We start from the raw sequence: 20241 nt of genomic DNA on the forward strand, positions 1-20241 counted from the left end.
GAAGCTTGTGTGATATTTCCTAAGTGTTTCATTGAGAGGAAAACTTTGTGATTGTGTTGACAGATAATTGTGTTGAGACTGTTCTTTGGTCACGCCCTTGAGTGTCATTCATCAGAGTACAAAGTGGACATGGATTGCTGCCCAAAATGTCCAGCAGGTGAGACACAACTAATTACTTTTCATTTCATTACTTTTCTATAGATATAGTCATTTCTACATTTTCTCTCCTGTACGCTTGCACGTTTTTCCTTCACTTCAGTTTTATTGGAAAATGAATGTTTGTGTTGATGCTCATATTGACCCAGTCCTACTGTGATACCTTTAATACGTAATGCTCGTCTGTGCAAGAGCAAACCAGATAGAGGCGAATTACGTCTCACAGACCCTGAGAAGGATGAAGATACTTTGCATGAGCAGCTGTGGTTGTACCTCAGGCCGAGGTTTTTTTTAATCAAAATATGATTAGTATCTTAAAAACAGCGGTTTAATACTGGAATGATGAAGAGAGAGAGATAGTAACCACCTTTCGTCAAACTTTGACAGGTGTGACGTCACGCCCTTTGTCCCGCCCCCTAGCCGGAAGTCCCGCCTTCCCAAACCGGAAGTCCCGCCTTAGAAAGCCCGCCAAAAAAAAAAAAATTCTTTTACACACGCACGCACGCACGCACGCACGCGCACACACACACACACACACACACACACACACACACACACACACACACACACACACACACACACACACACACACACACAACCATGAAATGCTTTGTAGAAGGGTTTTGTTTGTTAAACCTTTCAAACTAAACGGTAGCTATTCTATTTTTTCCAATATAGTAGTCGCATACTTACTTAATTCACCAGCCCCTCAATGAACCTTTTTAAAGAAAAACAAAGTGTGGGTTTGTCCCTTGAGATGAAGTGATCCACCAACAGGCGCAGAAGTGTGCTTTGAACGCACACACACAGAGAGTGAGAGAGGGTTTCAGTCACCTTTCTGCTCCAAAACTATTCATGCATTTAAGAAAATGTACAAGTTAAATATTATAGAGAAGTATAGAACACTTGAATGAAACATTAGAAAAGAAGTTGATCGAGGATGCTTAATATAATTTTGATTGTTTAAGTTTTGTGCTTACATGTTACCATCGTTGGTATGAGAGAAATTGTATAATTGTGTCATCTTTGGACATACAGTAGTGTTTCAGTTGTAAAAGGGGTTAGGCAAAATAAGTCTAGACTTCAGCTTAAACCCCTTTCGGTCAGGCATCATTTAGCGGTTGACATTCTTAATGTATACATATTTTTTTTCTTTCTTTCTTTTTCCTGTCGTGTAATGTGTGTGGGATCTTTGAATGACCGTAGATCTGGATGTTCACAATGACCGAAGAAATAAACTAACTAACAATCCAACACAAACCCTGAGTTGAGACGGCATAAAATAAAAGTGTTTTGCTTTGAAAAGAAGATGCAAAAAAGCTTTCCAAATCTTACCATTCATAGCAGCAATATGACCATGCATGGTCATCACTATGGAGAAGAGTGCTTCACACATCAGACTTACCTCTGAACTTTAAACTAGTCACACACACACACACACACACACACACACACACACACACACACACACACACACACACACACACACACACACACACACACACACACACACACACACACACACACACACACACACACACACACACACACACACACACACCCCACCCACACAGGCACAATTTCAACCATCCCACCAACAAAAAAAAAAACAAAACAAAAAAAAAGCAGTCTTGGTGCGTTTGTTTTTCCATCTGCATGTGATTCATCATTATCCGATATGGTCTGACTTCAAAAACATTCCTTCACCTACCCCGACCACCTCTGATGACCTTTTTCAAATATTACCCGTTGGATGAAATTGGAGAACGCACAGGGACTTTTAGTTGGTGCTCATCTGTTTCATACGAGCCAGCTATGACTTGTTTTTAAAGTTTAATTGTCTGTTTGAATGGGACATATTCAAAGAAGGTAAATGTCATAAAACTTATAACACAGGAGGGTTAAGTATTTCTTTCTAATTTCAACTTTATTATTTTTCATTAATATAATATTATTTCTTATATTTATTGCCTTGAAGGCAACATAACTTTAATTTGTGTTAAATAAGAAGATTATGCCTGAATATTAATTGTTCAGTTTGGGAAGATGAAACAAAATGAACTGCGTTGAATATTTCCAGTAAGTGATGCAGCAAAGTGGTGTTGTAGTAGTTGAATAATATAGACTCATACTCACAATCTCATAATATAGTATCATACTTTCAGCATTAATTCACCAACCCCTCAACGAACTGTTTTAAAGAAAGTGTGGTTTTGTCCTTTGAGTTGAAGTGATCCACCAACAGGCACAGCTACTCATCTAATGAGGCATGTTTTAAAAGCCAGGAGAGTTTTGGATGAAGGGGAGAGTGGAGGCCAATGCTGCTCCAGGCACTTGCGTGTCCAAAACATAAAAGAATTCAAGAAGAATGAGCTTTTTAGAGTATAATTTTACGCAGAATACGTACATAATATGATGATAAATATGTTTTGATTATAATATCATGATTTATTCACGAATAACATTGTTTTTAAGACGGACCCGGTTTTGTCCCGCCAACCACAGTTTTGCCTTGTGGCTGCCGCTGTTATTTTCTCATCATCTGCAGCAGCCGTGGTTCCAAGGGGGTGGGGGTTGTGTGTGTGTGTGTGTGTGGTGGGAGCGCTGGAATGTTTTGCTTTAGCCGGTTTACGTATATAACAACAAACATTGATGGTTATAGACACATCATCACCTTTATTTTGATTGTATTTTTATAACGACAGGCTGTCTGAATTATTCTGTTTCTGTCTGATCAGCGGAGCGTTAAGGAATTAATAACCGGCAATAAAACTCTGGAAACAATAACTAGGAATAAATAGTTGTTCTTTGGTAAACTTGGTGATATTACAGACGGTATGGACACATTTACTCTGTTTCCGGGGTTTGATGTTTTGATTTCTAATAGTAAGTTAATATTGAGACAGCGTCAGCGTCAGTTCTGGTGATAAACATCTATTAAACAGATAAATGACGCTCTACCCGTGAGGATTATTACAGGCAAACCGCTAGTTAAACACGTTCGCATTGAGCCAAACACACTTTTTCTTCTTCATCAACGCATTACCTATTAAACTTTACATCGGTCACCAAACACTACAGGGTGTACAATAATGTTCCGTTACCCGTTTGCTCCAACGTCAAGACCCTTTAGCTGTCTGCAGCGATGCCTGAGCATAATTTGCGTAAAAACAATAGATGTGAACAGAAATAGCGGCACACATCCACTTGTTCTGGTAAAAACTCGCTTAGATAAAAACAAATCATGGTTTAGTGAAATTATAAATATTTCAGCCAGATGATGCACAATAATTGCATTTGATCTACATTTAAGTTAGAGTTAAATCAGACACGATAAGCATTACATAAACAATTAAATTAACAGGTTTATTTTCACTGAAACATCTGTCCCAGCAGTGTTTCATTAAAGATGCTGCAGATTTGGTGTTTAAGGCAATAAAATTAAATAAGAAGGTGGAGTTTATAAATCTTACATAATTGTTACAATCCAAAAACATGGTAAAGAGCAGTTGATGGCAGGTATAGTGGGAACGCGATGACTCCCTGTTTATTTTCAAGAATGAAACAAAGTCTTCCCTCTAATTAAAGTAAAACTGGAAAATTGAAGCAGCGTGTATTAAACTGGTAGCACTTTGAAGTAGCTCGTGTTTTAGAAAGGTTGGTGATCCATGGTCTATGTCATAAATTAAAACATTTCCTTTAATGTAGCGTAACTGTTAACCTGAAAATGTATTGGTTACATGTAACTTGTCTTTATTTGCATGTTTGATTTGAAGAAATTCAAAAGCAATCGGTTAAAGTACAAAGTAAATTTAGAACAAATGATAAAGGTATGTTTCTGTTTATGGTGTTAAAGTCTGTAATGATCTCGAGGGTCACTATGAGTTCGTGGTCAATGTTTAAAAAAAGTCTTTAAAAAACAAAAGGCTTTGAATCACAAGTTTATAAGTTGATGAATGAATGGTGCTGTTATTGTTTTTATATCGTGCTGTTTGGGGGTGGGCTCCGATACAGATTCAGCTCATTCCATTTTTGCTGTTTAAATGAATGTTTATTCTTTGTATTGAATCGTCTATGTTGGAAGACAGCCAAAAGCAAATCAATCAATATTAGGATTCAATTTTTGTCAGGTAATTTGTAATTGTGCTAGATTATTAGAAAAGAAAAAGTTACCCTCCAAACACTGACTTTTTCAAAACGGTGTTTATGTTGTTCAAATCATTTTGCTGTAGTTAACTTTAGGATTTCCCTACGTCCAGTTATTCATTTTTATTAGGATAATTACTTACCACCAGAAAGATAAATAAAATCCCAGGGATAAACTCCAAATTAACATATTGGCTCATCAGATTTCACAAAAGGCCTTTTTTTAGAGAGCTTTGACGACGTCGCCAAAGATGTTCACCGGTATTTAATAGTAGACCTCACACCCGTATGCCCAGAGCTATACAGACTAAGGACCCGTGTAGAGCCTCACGCACGTCTGGCCGTTTACACCCCCAAAACGTCATGTCGGCACGTATAAAAAGAAACGCCCCCTTGTTGGCGGCTCTGTATCATGCTTCACCCAAGAAACGAAAGGACATTGTTATTCACAGTTCCCCCGATTTTATCCAAGCATTGTGTGAGATCGCCTTAAATCTTCTGAAAGGAAACATCCCGTTGAATCCTTCTCAGTTTAAAAAACTGAAGAGGCAGAAAAAAATTATTAAGCTGTTGGCCGATAAAAAAACCAGCATAAAACACAAGCAGCGGGCTCTAAAGAAGCAAACTGGTGGTTTTATTCTACCTCTGCTCTCGACCGTCGTGCCTTTGCTCGGCAATCTCATCGGAGGACTGATCCAGAGATAATGACTTTAAAGAAGCCCCAAAAAATGTTTCTTATTTCACCTCACCAGTTAAAGAGTCTAACTCAGCCTTCGCCATCCATGAGAGAGAACGCTGAGCTGGATTTGGACGACCGTATGAGAACAATCTTGTACGAGCAGGGTGTGAGTCCTCATGAGAAAATTAAAAAGTATAACGAGCTACTGCAAAGATATCTGACCTTTATGAAGCAGGGTCAGAGAGAGGATCGTAGGGTGGCAACGACCCAGCACCCGGAGCAGTTGGATGTTCCGTATGACGCCAAAGCTCAAACGTCTTCTCACAAACCACAAACATCCGGCGATGACCGTACGGACCAAGATCTTTTGAAAAACCTCCCCCAGCGAGATCGCAAGAGCGCAGAGTACGTCTTAAAAAAAATATCGGAGAATCATGAAGGCTGGAATTCCAAGGGGGAATTCATTTTCAGGGGCGACGCTGTGCAAGGTTCTCACGTGATTGATTTGTTAAAGTATCTCACCCACCCTTTTAAGAAAAAAACCAGGGAGCCATCGCCTGCGGGGTGGACAGAGTTTTTAAATACTCTGTCAGAACTAAACATCCCCTTATCCACAATAAATAACCCGCATGCTCGCGATCAATACCGTCTGCTCAAGAGGGAGGCCGGTGGTTTCCGCGATAAAGAATTTGAAACACCTGAAGGAAAAAGAAGAAAAAAGGCGTTCCGTGTACTATCCCCAAAATGGATCACTCCCGAGAGAGAATTAGCTGCCGAACGGACTGTTGGAAAACAAAATACTTTATCATCGCCATGGATTAACATTTCATCATAAATAACTGTGATGCATTTTATTGTCTTTCATCAATAAAAATATTTATTGAGCATATTTTGTGAGTGTACATTTTTAAAGCAAAATACACGTGGGTAATGGCATAGCATAAGCATAAAAAAAGTAATTTTTTTTATTTATGACAATCTTTAAGCATTTGTAAAGAACAATTCCCCTGTTTTGGATTGCGATTGAATTCATTTTTAACACATCGCTGATATTTTCTGACATATTCGTACACCGTAAGATCATTCTTTATCACATCATCATCGTACAGAGACAGCGTCTGTCCGTAAGATAACCCGCACGCCCGATGGCAGAGATAATAGACGCAGTGATGTCCGCAAACCGCTGACAGGGGGTGTTGCAACTGCTTGTCGTGGTATTCTATGTTTTGTGAGCGATCTTTCAAAAACTGTAAGATGGTGGTTGGGTAGTGCGCAAAGTCCGGGGGGAATCCATAAGAGTCGAAAAAGGTGGCTTTGCGGTTCTTTTCCAAGGTCAGAGCTAACCAGTGTTCTCAGGGCATGTGACCGGGGTGTGTGTTGACTATAAAGTAGGCGGGTGGTTTAAAAGACGGATTCAGCGCGGGAAGTTGATCCGACGCCCACACACCGCAGAACGCATCCCCCAACAGACTATGCAATAGAGTCTCTAGTTGAATGTTATCCATCTTCTCAATAATAATCCACCAGAACCTGCCTCTTAGCGTTGATCTCCAAAATAGAAACGTAACAGGCGTAGACGATAAGCGTAGTGGTGTTTGGTAAGGGAACTCTAAATCTCATCTCCAGTCTTAGATTTCCGTTTGAAATGGGGGAGAGGGCGTCATTGTCATCGCCCGGGTTGAGATTAAACACAAACAGAGAGTATCCTTCGTTAAAATACTCCCGGGTGATGCTCAGAGGTCAGTCTTTAAGATGTCTCCCTGTAGCCAGGAACATGTTGTAAAATTCTCTGACGGATAACCCGGCGTTAAATTGTGGCTGGAAAGCCTTAGCGGGGATCTGTCTGCCGTCCTGACAGAGAGCCAGGTATTTAACGTCGTTGTGAATGAAATTAAATGGTGATAGGTCTCTTCTCCCAGTAAAGGCTTCGTGGTGTACCATAGCCAGTACCACGTATTTGGGCATGGAACCCAGAAACAGATTCTCCTGGGTGCATATCCTAGAGTTCTCCGGTATGGAGTATGTTTTTACGTTGACCCGCGAGAGGGGGTAGAGAGCGTTACCTTTCATTAAGGCTGCGGTGTGACCTAACCGCACAGCCGGGGACACAGAGACTTTTTTTGCAAACAGAGAGGCTCCCAATATTTTCAGACGAAACTTAGAGTCGCGGACTCCGGTGAGGCAAAAAGCGTCGCTAGCTCTGGTCAGTTTAATTCTCAAATCAACCGAATTCAGCAAAAGTCTCTCGCAGAAAAATATATCTCCGTGAAGAGGGCCGAGCAGGTGCACTTCTCTGGAGGTGCTTGTGAAAGCCGCTCTCTTATTTAATCCTTTATTCGGTCCGTTAACGGTCACTGTAGAGTTTATTGCACCGGCTGTATCTTTGTAAAAAAGGCCTGCGCTAAACTGACTTTTCAGAGTGTTCTCTGAAAAGTTGAGAAGAGTCTCAATCATAGCGCGGTAGGGATGTGTAGCGCTAGACTGCGAAATCAGTCTATCCCCCAAAGTAACGTCACACTGACTGAAAATTGTATTTAGAGGATAATTGATGAGGGCTACGGATGCGTCGTTTGCCAGGTCCGTGCCGTCGTCGTTGGTGATTTTCACACGGAGATGTAACAATGTATCGTTCAGGTCCAGATACTTGTCCCCATCTCCGGGGATGAAAAACTCTATAGGTCCTCCGCCGGCGATGGCCGACAAGGGAGAGATTTCAGTGTAGATTTTATCATCAATCGAAAGCTGCGTCATCGGAACAGCGAATATATCTAATTCTGCGAGGGTGCACTCTGGAGATTTCTGGTGCAACAGTGCCATATTTGATTTAATTAAAAAATATCGGAGCTCCGGGTAGACTTGTTCTTTGCGCGTCTGCTTTTTGCAACTGGTTTCCTCTTCTTACCGCGTGATCGTTTATTAGAGTTTGAAGGGGCTCCTTCTCCGGGGGGTCGCTTTCTCGATCTACGTGACATGACCATAATACCGCCGCTCCCCTCTTGCTTTGAATCACTGCTTCGTGCCATCGTACGGGCAAACACGTCCGAGGCAATGTTGCTGGCTGCCTCTTTAAGATGCGGTTTAGCTATGGCAAAACCCTTCTTCACCAGAGGACTAATAAAACGAAATAATTTAGAAAACAAGGATCCTATCCCTCGCCCATACATTACCGGGGCTCCATAAAAGCCGGGCAAATTCCCGCCGACCTGACTCTCATAATAAGATACAAAACGGTGAGGGTCCTCTCTCAAGGCGGCCCTAACCATTTTTTATTTTTTATTTTTCTTCTTTTGGATGTAGACTAACGGGTAGTTACCTTAGCTCAACGTCTCGACACTGAATGACATTGTCTTAGACGGATGGTTTATATAAGCTGACGGCTTCATGCTTTGGGTCTAAAGTGAAGCGTTACGATAGTCTTACCATAGGTAAAATCTACCGGTTTGTTTTGATCTGATTTTATCTCAATTTTAATGTTTTCAATGTGATGTTTGGCTACCGGTAAGTAATAAGAGGGATTGAAATATTGCGTGATAATGTCACCGTACGTTCCTTTAATATCGAACGTTCTCAAAAGCGGTGCATATACATCACCGACCATCTGCGGACTTACAATGTCGCAGTAACAATACATGTGGTAAAACCCTGCGCGTAAATCGGCTGGGTAGTGTGCAAACTTTTGGTCAAACACAAACCATTCCCCCGGTTTTAGTCCCAGCAGGTAAGCCGCTGGTGCGTCAAAGAGTACGTGAGTTTGAGCTCCGGCTTGGAATTCCATCTTTTTTTGAATACCGCTATAGACGAGATAAATATCGGAATTGATTTTTCTAAAAAAACTATTCAGCTCATTCATAAAGGTTCCTATGGTATTGTAATAGCCTCCTCTAAATCTCTGCTGATGTACGACGCTTTCTTTCCCCGGTTCTTTGGGTTTTTCCCTCCAATAAAAATAGGCGTCACTCTGCGCTATGGTAAAGAAGCTGTGCGGATATGAAATTTGCGTCATGGCTACCTCCCAGCGTCCGTCTAAATTTATATGTTGAGGTAAATCCACCCGGTAACTGGAACTCTTGTTGTCTTTAAAAACGTTGAGGCTGGCGTTGGAGGGAAGAGTGATGAAAAACCCTTCATCCTTTGGGCCGTACATGGTGAAATGATGATTTTTGCCATCTTGCGTAGATCTTTTATACATTTTTCAAATCAGATTCCTTGATCCAACTGTTAAATTTCTCGGGCCAATTTTTCCACTGTACAAAAACCTGTTTTTCACCCTTCAAGGTGCGTCGATTCAGAATCTTCTCTACATGATAGACTTTGTCTTTGTCCATCGTTACTTTTTGCAACTCTGCCTCGTAAAATGAACCTTGGATGGCTTCTCCGTCATAATCTGTTAGTTTGTACACAGGTGGTCTGCGGGGTACACAGTGTGATATTGTAAACATTTCATCCGTAAAACTCTGTTCATATTTTTTATCAAACACTCCCCTCAACTTTGAGATCCTGACTATGTCACCCTTCTTAAAATTCATCTTTGGAAGATGTGTTTGAGGTGTACCGTACAAGTTTTGAAACACTTGATCGGTGTTGTCCGAGGTCACCTGCACAGGCCTCATTTTAATACTGGTGTGATAGCTGTGATTATAACCTTTCACCAAGTCTTGTAGGACATTGAGGTATCGCAAAGTGTTGTTTGCTGTAAAATATCTCCACATTCTACCCTTTAAAGTACGATTGAATCTTTCCACCACAGAAGCTTTGAGATTGATGGCTGTGGAAAAATGAACGATTCTGTATTTTTTCATCAAAACCTCAAAACTTTTATTAAAAAATTCTTTCCCCGCGTCGGTTTGAATTTTTTTTGGGCGTCTGACTTTCGGCAAAAATGGATTCAAAGGCATTCACCACTTCCTTTGCGGTTTTTCTTTTCAGAGCCCTCACGTAAGCTTTCTTGGAAAATACATCTATGACCGTTAATAAATAATTGTACCCATCATTGTGCTCAGACAGGGCCTGCATATCGCACAGGTCAGCCTGAAATTGATTTAGCGGGGCGAGACACAAAAACCCAATTTCTAGGAAAATGTATTCTGGCGGGTTTGTGTAGAGTATATGCATCTTGCGTTGATAGGAATTTCTTAACATTTTCTACAGGGATAGTCTTTCCCATTTCATCTTGCACACCTCTACGGAGTCGCTCTACACCGCCAAAGCTACCGTGGTGAGCTGGGGTGTAGTATACTTTTTTCATGAAACGTATCTCAGACATGATAAGGAAGAATGAGAAGAAAAGAGAGGGTTTACAGTATTTATTCATTTTTATTAGCGATGCATCAGTCATTTTAAGTATACATATATAGATATAAAACATTAGCAAACACATTGCTTTTCAAAAAGACAACAACTAACATGAATGAATAATTAAAACAATAGCACACAAGTTTTTTTAATTTTTAAACGTTTACTTTTTCAAAAACCTACAACTAACATGAATGAATAATTAAAACAATAGCACACAAGTTTTTTTAAATTTTAAACATTTACTTTTTCAAAAACCTACAACTAACATGAATGAATAATTAAAACAATAGCACACAAGTTTTTTTTAATTTTTAAACGTTTACTTTTTCAAAAACCTACAACTAACATGAATGAATAATTAAAACATCACACAACGTACAAAAGTCTAAATCTACCTTTTTATCATTGTTAAAATCTGAGCCAGTACAGAATGATCCACAGTACGGTAAATGACATTGTGTATTTTTTCAAGCTCAAACATGATATTTACAGAATGATTTTTTAGCACAAGTTTGGTGGTAACATCAACGAGTAGAGCGTAAAATGCAAGCAGATGAGAGGCTCTCACTACATGATTAGCCAGGTGTTTTAGAATTTCTTTAAAGCATTCGGACAAACCAGATTGGCACAAAAATACTGTGTCGCGGATCATCACACTCCAAAGTACTGGAGCGGGGTGGGATCTTGTTATTGCCAACAAGTTTTCCAGTCTCTCAATGTCCGTGTCTCTGACAAAACATTGGTGTTTGTAGACGCTGAGACATTGTTCTCAATAACCTGACACAATAGCTTAATTAACTGAGAAATTACCATTTGGCTCTCAATGTCGGCGAGGACCTTTCCAAAGAAGCTCCCCATTTCTCAAAAACAGAATCAAGGATTTTTCCAAAACTCGGCCATCTCTTCCAGGTGCTCGATCGTAACCCCTTTTTCGCCGACCAGCGTGTCATACATGTCAAATATGGTGTCGTGGATTTTGGACGTTGACCTCAAACGTAGCAAAAGAATCTGCACGGCGGCTCTGACTTTGCGTTCCTCCATCGGAATGTTGTACAGGTTAAAGAGATGTTTGATGGCTGGAATTAACTTGGGGGTGTAGAGTTTTTTCATCAGTCCGTGAAAGTTGTCTTTGTAGAATTCGTGCTCGAGGACATCCAAGCAATCATGCTGCCGCTGGCTGGGATGCTCGATTTTGCATCCGTTGCACGTTTCTCTCTTGTACTTGTCCAGAACGTAGCTGAGAAGATGAAGCACACCCACTTTTATCGTTTTAGCAAAGTCGAGGACCCCGCTGTCAATCTCATCCCCGCCGCTACTTCCTGCTCCGGGCGGAGTCTGATCTGGCTCGGTACCTCCTGAATAATTGTCTTCTGACATTGTCGATTCAGAAGAGGAGGAGTCGGTGATGTGTGAGCAGGGCGCAACCACGACGCAGCAATCTTCCGGTATAGGCGATAAGGACCGAGGGTACGGCGATGGACCTCTGCGGTTCGGTGTGGTTAAAGTCATGTCGGAGAAGAGATCCTCCGTGTCAGGCAAGGCGGGGGGAGACTCGGGTGTGTCCATAAACACAGCAACCTGACACTGACTGTCGACAAAGAGTTCCTGCGTGTCCGGAGATGGTGGAGGTGCGCTCACACACGCGTCGTCCTGGAGTTGCGGATCAGAGAGAAGCTCCTGCGAGTCCGATAACGCAGGGGATGGTGAAGGCTCGTCCGAACACTTTGCATCCTGGGAGTGCAGGTCGGTTTCGGGGGTTCGAGTTTTAGTGTAAGGCCCCCAAAACTTTGAAAGGTCTTTAGCAGTCGGGCGGTTGCTTCTGGTGTTTCTCTTGGTAGAAGGCATGGTTCTTCCGGCTGCTTTTTCTTTCAGTAGTGGATAACTTATGGTTTGGACCAATGTATTTTATAGACCTCCTATTTAAAAGGAGGGGGGTGGGTCTAAAATGAAATATGGTTATTTTTTTACCATCAAAGTATCGTTCCAGACGCGGCAACTGTGAAAAAGTAGGGTAATTTTATCATTGATTTCTTCCATTTTTTCTGACCATGCTACTGCTGGCACAGTCAAAATGTTGCAAAAAAACTCCACATTCTGAGTTGAAAAGATCCAGAACAAAGTAATGTCTCGATCTCTGCTCAGGGGTATTGTCTTTCTGCTTCTTATAACTAGCGCGGTAGAACCAACGGGCTGTGCCTGATGTTTTTGTCAACCAAATACTCACAAATGGTTCTTTTAGCTCACATAAATCGGTGGTTGTGGGAAAAGGATTCAGCTTTTGCTTTTTTGCTGGATCAGAAGCAGCTTCTTCATTATTTTTGATGTTTCTAGGGTTAGCTAGTTTTAATACACCCCAGTCATTTGACGACAAATCAGCCGCAGACATTTGCGTGGTTTCACAAATATTCTTCTGATACAGACAGAGTTCACCTGTCTCATACTTGAAAAAATACCCCCAGCTCCCGCGTTCACCATAACTTTCAAGCGACCACTCTTGATGCAAAGGAAATGGAGGTGGTGTCTGAATTCTTTTCAAAATCACCAAAGACTTTTCATGGTGACCGGCAATACGTTTTGATTCTTGTAGAATTGTAACAACAGTTTCACTAATGATACCAGTAGACATGGTGAAGCCAGTGTGTGTGTGTGCGTGCGTGTGTGAAAAGTTTAGAGGTAAGTCTGATGTGTGAAGCCTGTGTGCCTGTGTGGGTGGGGGTTGTGTGTGTGTGTGTGTGTGTGTGTGTGTGTGTGTGTGTGTGTGTGTGTGTGTGTGTGTGTGTGTGTGTGTGTGTGTGTGTGTGTGTGTGTGTGTGTGTGTGTGTGTGTGTGTGTGTGACTAGTTTAAAGTTCAGAGGTAAGTCTGATGTGTGAAGCACTCTTCTCCATAGTGATGACCATGCATGGTCATATTGCTGCTATGAATGGTAAGATTTGGAAAGCTTTTTTGCATCTTCTTTTCAAAGCAAAACACTTTTATTTTATGCCGTCTGAACTCAGGGTTTGTGTTGGATTGTTAGTTAGTTTATTTCTTCGGTCATTGTGAACATCCAGATCTAAGGTCATTCAAAGATCCCACACATTACACGACAGGAAAAAGAAAGAAAGAAAAAAAATATGTATACATTAAGAATGTCAACCGCTAAATGATGCCTGACCGAAAGGGGTTTAAGCTGAAGTCTAGACTTATTTTGCCTAACCCCTTTTACAACTGAAACACTACTGTCTGTCCAAAGATGACACAATTTCTCTCATACCAACGATGGTAACATGTAAGCACAAAACTTAAACAATCAAAATTATATTAAGCATCCTCGATCAACTTCTTTTCTAATGTTTCATTCAAGTGTTCTATACTTCTCTATAATATTTAACTTGTACATTTTCTTAAATGCATGAATAGTTTTGGAGCAGAAAGGTGACTGAAACCCTCTCTCACTCTCTGTGTGTGTGCGTTCAAAGCACACTTCTGCGCCTGTTGGTGGATCACTTCATCTCAAGGGACAAACCCACACTTTGTTTTTCTTTAAAAAGGTTCATTGAGGGGCTGGTGAATTAAGTAAGTATGCGACTACTATATTGGAAAAAATAGAATAGCTACCGTTTAGTTTGAAAGGTTTAACAAACAAAACCCTTCTACAAAGCATTTCATGGTTGTGTGTGTGTGTGTGTGTGTGTGTGTGTGTGTGTGTGTGTGCGCGTGCGTGCGTGCGTGTGCGTGTGTGTGTGAAAGAATTTTTTTTTTTTTTTTTTTTTTTTTTGTAGGGCTTTCTAAGGCGGGACTTCCGGTTTGGGAAGGCGGGACTTCCGGCTAGGGGGGCGGGACAAAGGGCGTGACGTCACACCTGTCAAAGTTTGACGAAAGGTGGTTACTATCTCTCTCTATGAAGTCTGTTTGGCTACACAAAAGAAGCACTGAACCTTGTATCATTAGTTGTTTAGTTTGAAGGATATTTCTTTTATTTCTGTATTTGTGTCTTATATGCCCTGACACTGTGTTGCTTTGGTATTCAACACACACACACACACACACACACACACACACACACACACACACACACACACACACACACACACACACACACACACACACACACACACACACACACACATTGTGCACTATTTTCGCATAACCTCAAGGTCATGATGCAGTTGGCTGGACTGGTCTTTGTGATAAATTAGCCAAAACACGTTTGTGCCATCTTCCTCATTGTACCAGCCCAAGAAGACTCTCAAAAATCTCTGTACACACACTTTTGTTTCTGATACTCACCTGCACGTGAGCTGTTTTCAGGAACAGCAGGCCTGCTAAAACTTTGCTTGCAACTAATTAGAATAAATGATATTGATCATAGAAATTCTCTATGATCCCACTGAAACCACCAACGCAATGGTTCCAAAGATTAGATTCTGCAATTCCAAAATTCTTTGCTAGGAATAAAAAACCCAAAATTAGCATTTTATCCCTTCAAAAAAATAAACGTGAGGGTGGTTTAGAAGCCCCTAACTTCATGCATTATTAACTAGCAAACCAAAAATTATATTTAACAAAATGGCTAAAACCAAATTAATACTACACCTGGCTAGAAATTGTCAGTGCCAATTTTACGGTTACCTTGGCTTTAAATTGTGACGGATGCTCTGTGTTGATGAATGATGAGAATCAGACTGAAAAAGGTGATGAAGTAATAAAAAAGGATTTATTCTAAACTAAATAAAAAAGAGTACAAAGCAGGATGGTCAGAGGTGGTCCTGTCCGTCCGTGGCCGGACGGAAAATGCAGAACTAACTGCAAAACTTTCCACACACAATACTATACAGATTGATAGCCCCACCCCAGAAGATAGGGAAGGGAAGAGGTCAGCTTGTCCCACGGGATTGGCGCCATCCATATCGCATATGATAGTCACATGCGTACAATGTCCGTAGGTGTGTGGTGTGTGTGTGTGTGTGTGTATGTTTCAGGAGGAACAATGCGGTTTTCGTCCTGGTCGCGGCACACTGGACCAGCTTTATACCCTTCATCGGGTGCTCGAGGGTTCGTGGGAGTTCGCCCAACCAGTCCACATGTGCTTTGTGGAACTGGAGAAGGCGTTCGACCATGTCCCTCATGGTGCCCTGTGGCAGGTGCTCTGGGAGTATGGGGTCCGGGGCCCTTTGCTAAGGGCTGTCCGTTCCCTGTATGACCGCAGCAGGAGGCTGGTTTGCATTGCCGGCAGTAAGTCAGACCTGTTTCCAATGCATGTTGGTCTCCGCCAGGGCTGCCCTTTGTCACCTGTTCTGTTCATTACTTTTATGGACAGAATTTCTAGGTGCAGCCAGGGATCGGAGGGAGTCCGATTTGGGAACCTCAGGATCTCCTCTTTGCTGTTTGCAGATGATGTTGTTCTGTTGGCTTCATCAAATCAGGACCTTCAGCGTGCACTGGGGCGGTTTGCAACCTTCGAGATAGGGTGAGAAGCTCAGTCGCCTGGGAGGAGCTTGGTTAGGGCTTTTCCACCAAGAGCACAGGCTTTTCGTTCGGAGCTACAGTTGGTGCTAGAGCTACTTCAGAGCTAGTCCTGTTTAGCTGAAGAACCGGTTTGGTTTTCCACCGCAGCAGCGGCAAGTTGGAGCCACAATACGTCAGTACGTCACTGATTACGTAGCAGTTTACCCATGAGCACTTGCGCTATAATGAAGCCCATGCTTTGACTGTTGACATCGTATGAATACTATCTTTTCCTATGTAAATATTCAGCTGAACAACTCTACCCGTCTTCATCGGAGTCACAGGAATCTGCAGCAACATTTGTGAACACAGGTAATTATCAAGGATTTTTTATTGCTTAACAATGACTGTGTTAGTGTTAGCCTTTGCTAAGCGACTTAGCTTCAACTACGCCTGCATAAGTACAGCAGATAAAGGCAATAAGTTGATTTTGATATGTATGTTTATCATTATAGATGCTCTTAATGCTGACTGTGCATGTCCGTGATCACACTGCTGCGACTCAATACAGCCAGAATCAGCGCAAGTTTTTGTCAAACTAACGTGTCCTGATGTCATTCATCCATCTGCGTTTGAACCGAGGACTTACTGTGTGTGTGACTGAAGTGATGCTGTATTTAAATGTTTGTGTCCACATCATGCTGTTCAACTTGTGTTAATAATGATCAACAACACCTTATTGACCCACATTTGTTTTATACCTATTGCTGCTGTTGAATTTTCTCAATAAATTTTGATTTGAGGAAATCTCACTTGCACTCTATTTAAATGTCCTACTCATTAGGTGAGTATTGTATGAACTTTTCAATTTTATAAATGTATCAAAATAAAAAAAATACAAACCTAATAGTGTGTGCTACAGCAGGTTATGTTTCTATCTTACAAAAAGTGGATGTAAAGAGTAATTAAATTATCTGAATAAAAATAAAATACGTGTGTGTGCTTACAAGTAGGCAACAAACAATGAACAAAGTCCTTGTAGAATACAAAATAAGTAACTTTATTTACACAAAGTAAAAATACATTTACAAACCAACTCAATATATATTAACATTGACTTAAAAAATTATTGTGGGTTTTCTATTAGAAAGGGCCAAAGCCTGCCTTTATCTGCTCCAGAACCAACACCAGTCCAACCAATGCTGAGGAGTTCATCATGAGCTGGAGGTTATGGACCATGGACGTAGTCCTGGTCCTGGTTCTGGTCCATGAACCGTGTCCCTGACTGCTCCATGGAAGAAAATCTGCATTAACATCTTTCTCCTTTTTTTCTGCATAGAAGCATTGAAAATATTTGAATTTATTATTTAATTTGGCAGTCTCCACAATAAGAAAATACAAAAACAAATAATTGTGTAATCCTTAAGCCAAAAGTGTGTAGGTTGAAGCAAAGCTTATACAAACCTACCTTTTCACAACAAAACTAAACAAGGCTCTCTAGATAATCACACACAAAAAACATTTAGCTTATATTATTATTTTAACAATATATATTCTACACAAGTTTTATTTATACAGTTTATACATTCACATCAAACACATACATACACACACATGAATGTATATATGACATGTACTTGGTAAACTTGTTACTCTTCTTTCTTATATTTACTAACAATATGTGATTTAACAAGCTTTTTAAACTGGTTTATGTTGTTTTATTTCATCCCTTAAGCAGTTCCATAATTTAACCACTGATTTTGTTATACTCATCCTTTTGACTGTTGTTCTAGCATATTTCATCTTTAAATGTAGTTCTCCTCTTAAATTATATTCTCCTTCTCTGTCTAAAAATATTTTCTGCAACTCTTTTGGAAGTGAACCTTTACATTATGATTCATTTGGACAGTTTTGAGTTTGATGAGATCTGGAGTTTTAAATCTGGTGTTTTTAACAATAATAATCCGTGTGTGTGTTCTCTGTATCCTGTGTTATTTAATAGTCTGATTGATCTTTTTTTACATTATGAATAATGGTTGGATGTTTGTCATGTATGTATTTCCCCAAACTTCTAGATAGTAAATAAAATATGGTAAAACACGTGTACAATAAAGAGTGTGCAATTATTTTTGATTAAGAATGAACCTTGTTTTGTCCAGGAATAGAAAATAATATTAGTTCTTAATAATAGTTTCATTTATTCATAAACAAATATAAATTCAAGTAAATAGTGTATAATTATATTTCAGGATGGACCAACAAATAATATTGATCATGTTGATGTTTGCATAGAATGAATGAATCTAACTGGATTTGTTCTGAGATGAAGATGAGCTGAGATACAGATGAACCTCCAAATCCAACTCTGACATGAGCAGAAACGTTACCACGTAGTTCAGTAAAATTATTACATGACCATTGTGTAACAATAAGATAAGTTCTGAATAAAGATCAGTGAAATATTGCAGCTGTTTTCAGGAATATTAAAGCATTGTTATGGTTTCCTAGCTAACCAGCGGCTAACTGGCTAGCCTGCACCACGTTAGACGTAACGTTCATAATATGGCTGAGGGAATGAGGGAATGTAGCAAGCTAATATTGGTAGTAGGCTAATGACAGGGTGAAAAAAATAAAACTTCCCAGAATTAGTAACAGTTCTACAGGACGAGCTCCTCCGTGGCTGTAGTTCTGTTCAGTCCGTGGGGCTCCGTCCACTTTCCCTGAATCTCTTCAGACACCCACAGTACCAGGAAACAATGTTCTCCTCCTCTGACCACTGCTCTGTCTTCTTGGACCCACATTTAAATGTTTTTTGTCGGATTTGCGCTAACGTGACCAGCCGCTCGCCAGATTAAAAAAAATGGCTGCTTTTTGTTTTTGGAGGACCGTCGATAACCCCGCCTACCACCCGCCCACTTCAGAGCTGAGCTGTAGCCCCAAAGCTATGTGGGGCCAGCATAGCTCTGATTTTTGGCTCCGAGAGCTGGAGCTATGTTGGTGGAAACAGAATGGTTCGGAGCCAAAACACGCGCTAGCTCCAAGTTAGCTCCAGCTCCTGCCCGGTGGAAAAGCCCTTGGAGTAGAGTCGCTGCTCCTTCACATCAAAAGGAGCCAGCTGAGGTGGCTCGGGCATCTGTTTCAGATGCCTCCTGGTCACCTCCCTTCGGAGGTGTTCCAGGCATGTCCTATTGGGAAGATGCCTCGTGGAAGGCCCAGGACACGCTGGAGGGACTTTGGCTCTGAGCTGGCCTGGTGTCGCCTCGGGGTTCCCCCAGAACGGCTGGAGGAGGTTTGCGTGAATCGGGAGGTCTGGGCATCTCTGCTGAGACTGCTGCCTCCGCAACCCTGCACCGGATAAAGCGGAAGAAAATGGATGGATGGATGGATGAAGTCGAGTATTTTATCCACCTGTGCTGAAATGTTTAACTGCATTAAATTATGTTTTGTGTCCAAAAGGGAACCGTGTTATAAGTGACTGTTCAGAGTCTAGCAGCACTTCATGCCTGCCCTGTGTGAGAGGAACGTTCCTGCCTAATCCCAGTGGATTGAAGGTGTGCTTCATCTGTAAAACATGTGATCCAGGTAAGATAAAACATTCTTTCAGCCAAAAATAATACTGCGTGTGTGCTGAAGACCAGAGGCTGAAAACCATTTTCTGCCTTGTTTCCCTTGTGTCACGAGTGTGTGACAAGACTCAATTGCAGAGTGTCAGTCCTTTGCAAGACTATCTGTCCTCTGGGGGTGTGTCAATCCTCTACATGAGTGTCAGTCCTCTGACTCAGGCAGACTGCCTGTAACTCTTCCCTGTTCCAGCCGTTACCTGGAATATAAAGCAAATGTGATTAATCACATGCACTACACTTGTGATCAATCATCAGAGTCTCTTCCTGAATTACCTACCCATGATGGCCTTTCTCGCCTGATTCTGATATTGATCTATCCCCGGCTGCGCCGCCACTGTAAACAAATGTACCCCACTGAGATGACGTTACGTCACACACAAGCTGCAGCAGAGTAGAGGTGAGCTGAGCAGCTACATGCTAATTGATGCACTGTGGAGAAATGTCTTCATGGAAAAAAATATCTCAAGTCTGGATGTATTAAAAAAAAAAATAAAAAAAAAAAGACGACACCTCGGGGATCGTCACTTGCAATTCCTGCAAGAGGTACGTGTGCGCCAAAGGCAGTAACACAACAAATATGTCTAAACATTTGGCCACACAACACAGCAATGCACTCAAGCAGTGCTGTGTCTTTGATGCACTTAGCAGCACCAGTGTGAGCACTAGCACAGCAGGTAACATTAAACAACTCTCTGCCACTGGCTCTACGCTGCACTAACTCCATTGACTCTTTTAAAATGAAGCTAAAGACACTTTTATACAGACAAGCTTTTTAATTAACCTCTTTTATTAACTTGGTGTTAACATTGTTTTTTCTTTTTCCTTAAAGGACCGTGATTTTTATCTATTAAAGGTGTTATATAAATAAAATTTACTTACTAACGTGTGATAATGATAAAAATTAGGTAATTTAT

The 20241-nt window shown here is 41.0% G+C and overlaps 1 protein-coding gene across 4 annotated transcripts in view; it reads left to right on the top strand.

The window, feature by feature from the left end:
- The window catches only part of LOC114466999 (tumor necrosis factor receptor superfamily member 14-like), a 72323-nt gene that overhangs the window by 38769 nt on the left and 13313 nt on the right, over positions 1 to 20241 (top strand). For 3 of the 4 annotated variants that reach the window (XM_028452937.1, XM_028452935.1, XM_028452936.1), the window contains 2 exons: positions 64 to 157; positions 19161 to 19286. In XM_028452937.1, coding sequence (XP_028308738.1) covers positions 64 to 157; positions 19161 to 19286 — 220 coding nt within the window. The remainder of the gene's footprint in view (positions 1 to 63; positions 158 to 19160; positions 19287 to 20241) is intronic. The other variant, XM_028452940.1, reaches the window with a different exon arrangement.

This window comes from Gouania willdenowi, chromosome 7 (assembly GCF_900634775.1).
Source record: "Gouania willdenowi chromosome 7, fGouWil2.1, whole genome shotgun sequence".
In the NCBI taxonomy this organism is placed as follows: Eukaryota; Metazoa; Chordata; class Actinopteri; order Blenniiformes; family Gobiesocidae; genus Gouania; species Gouania willdenowi.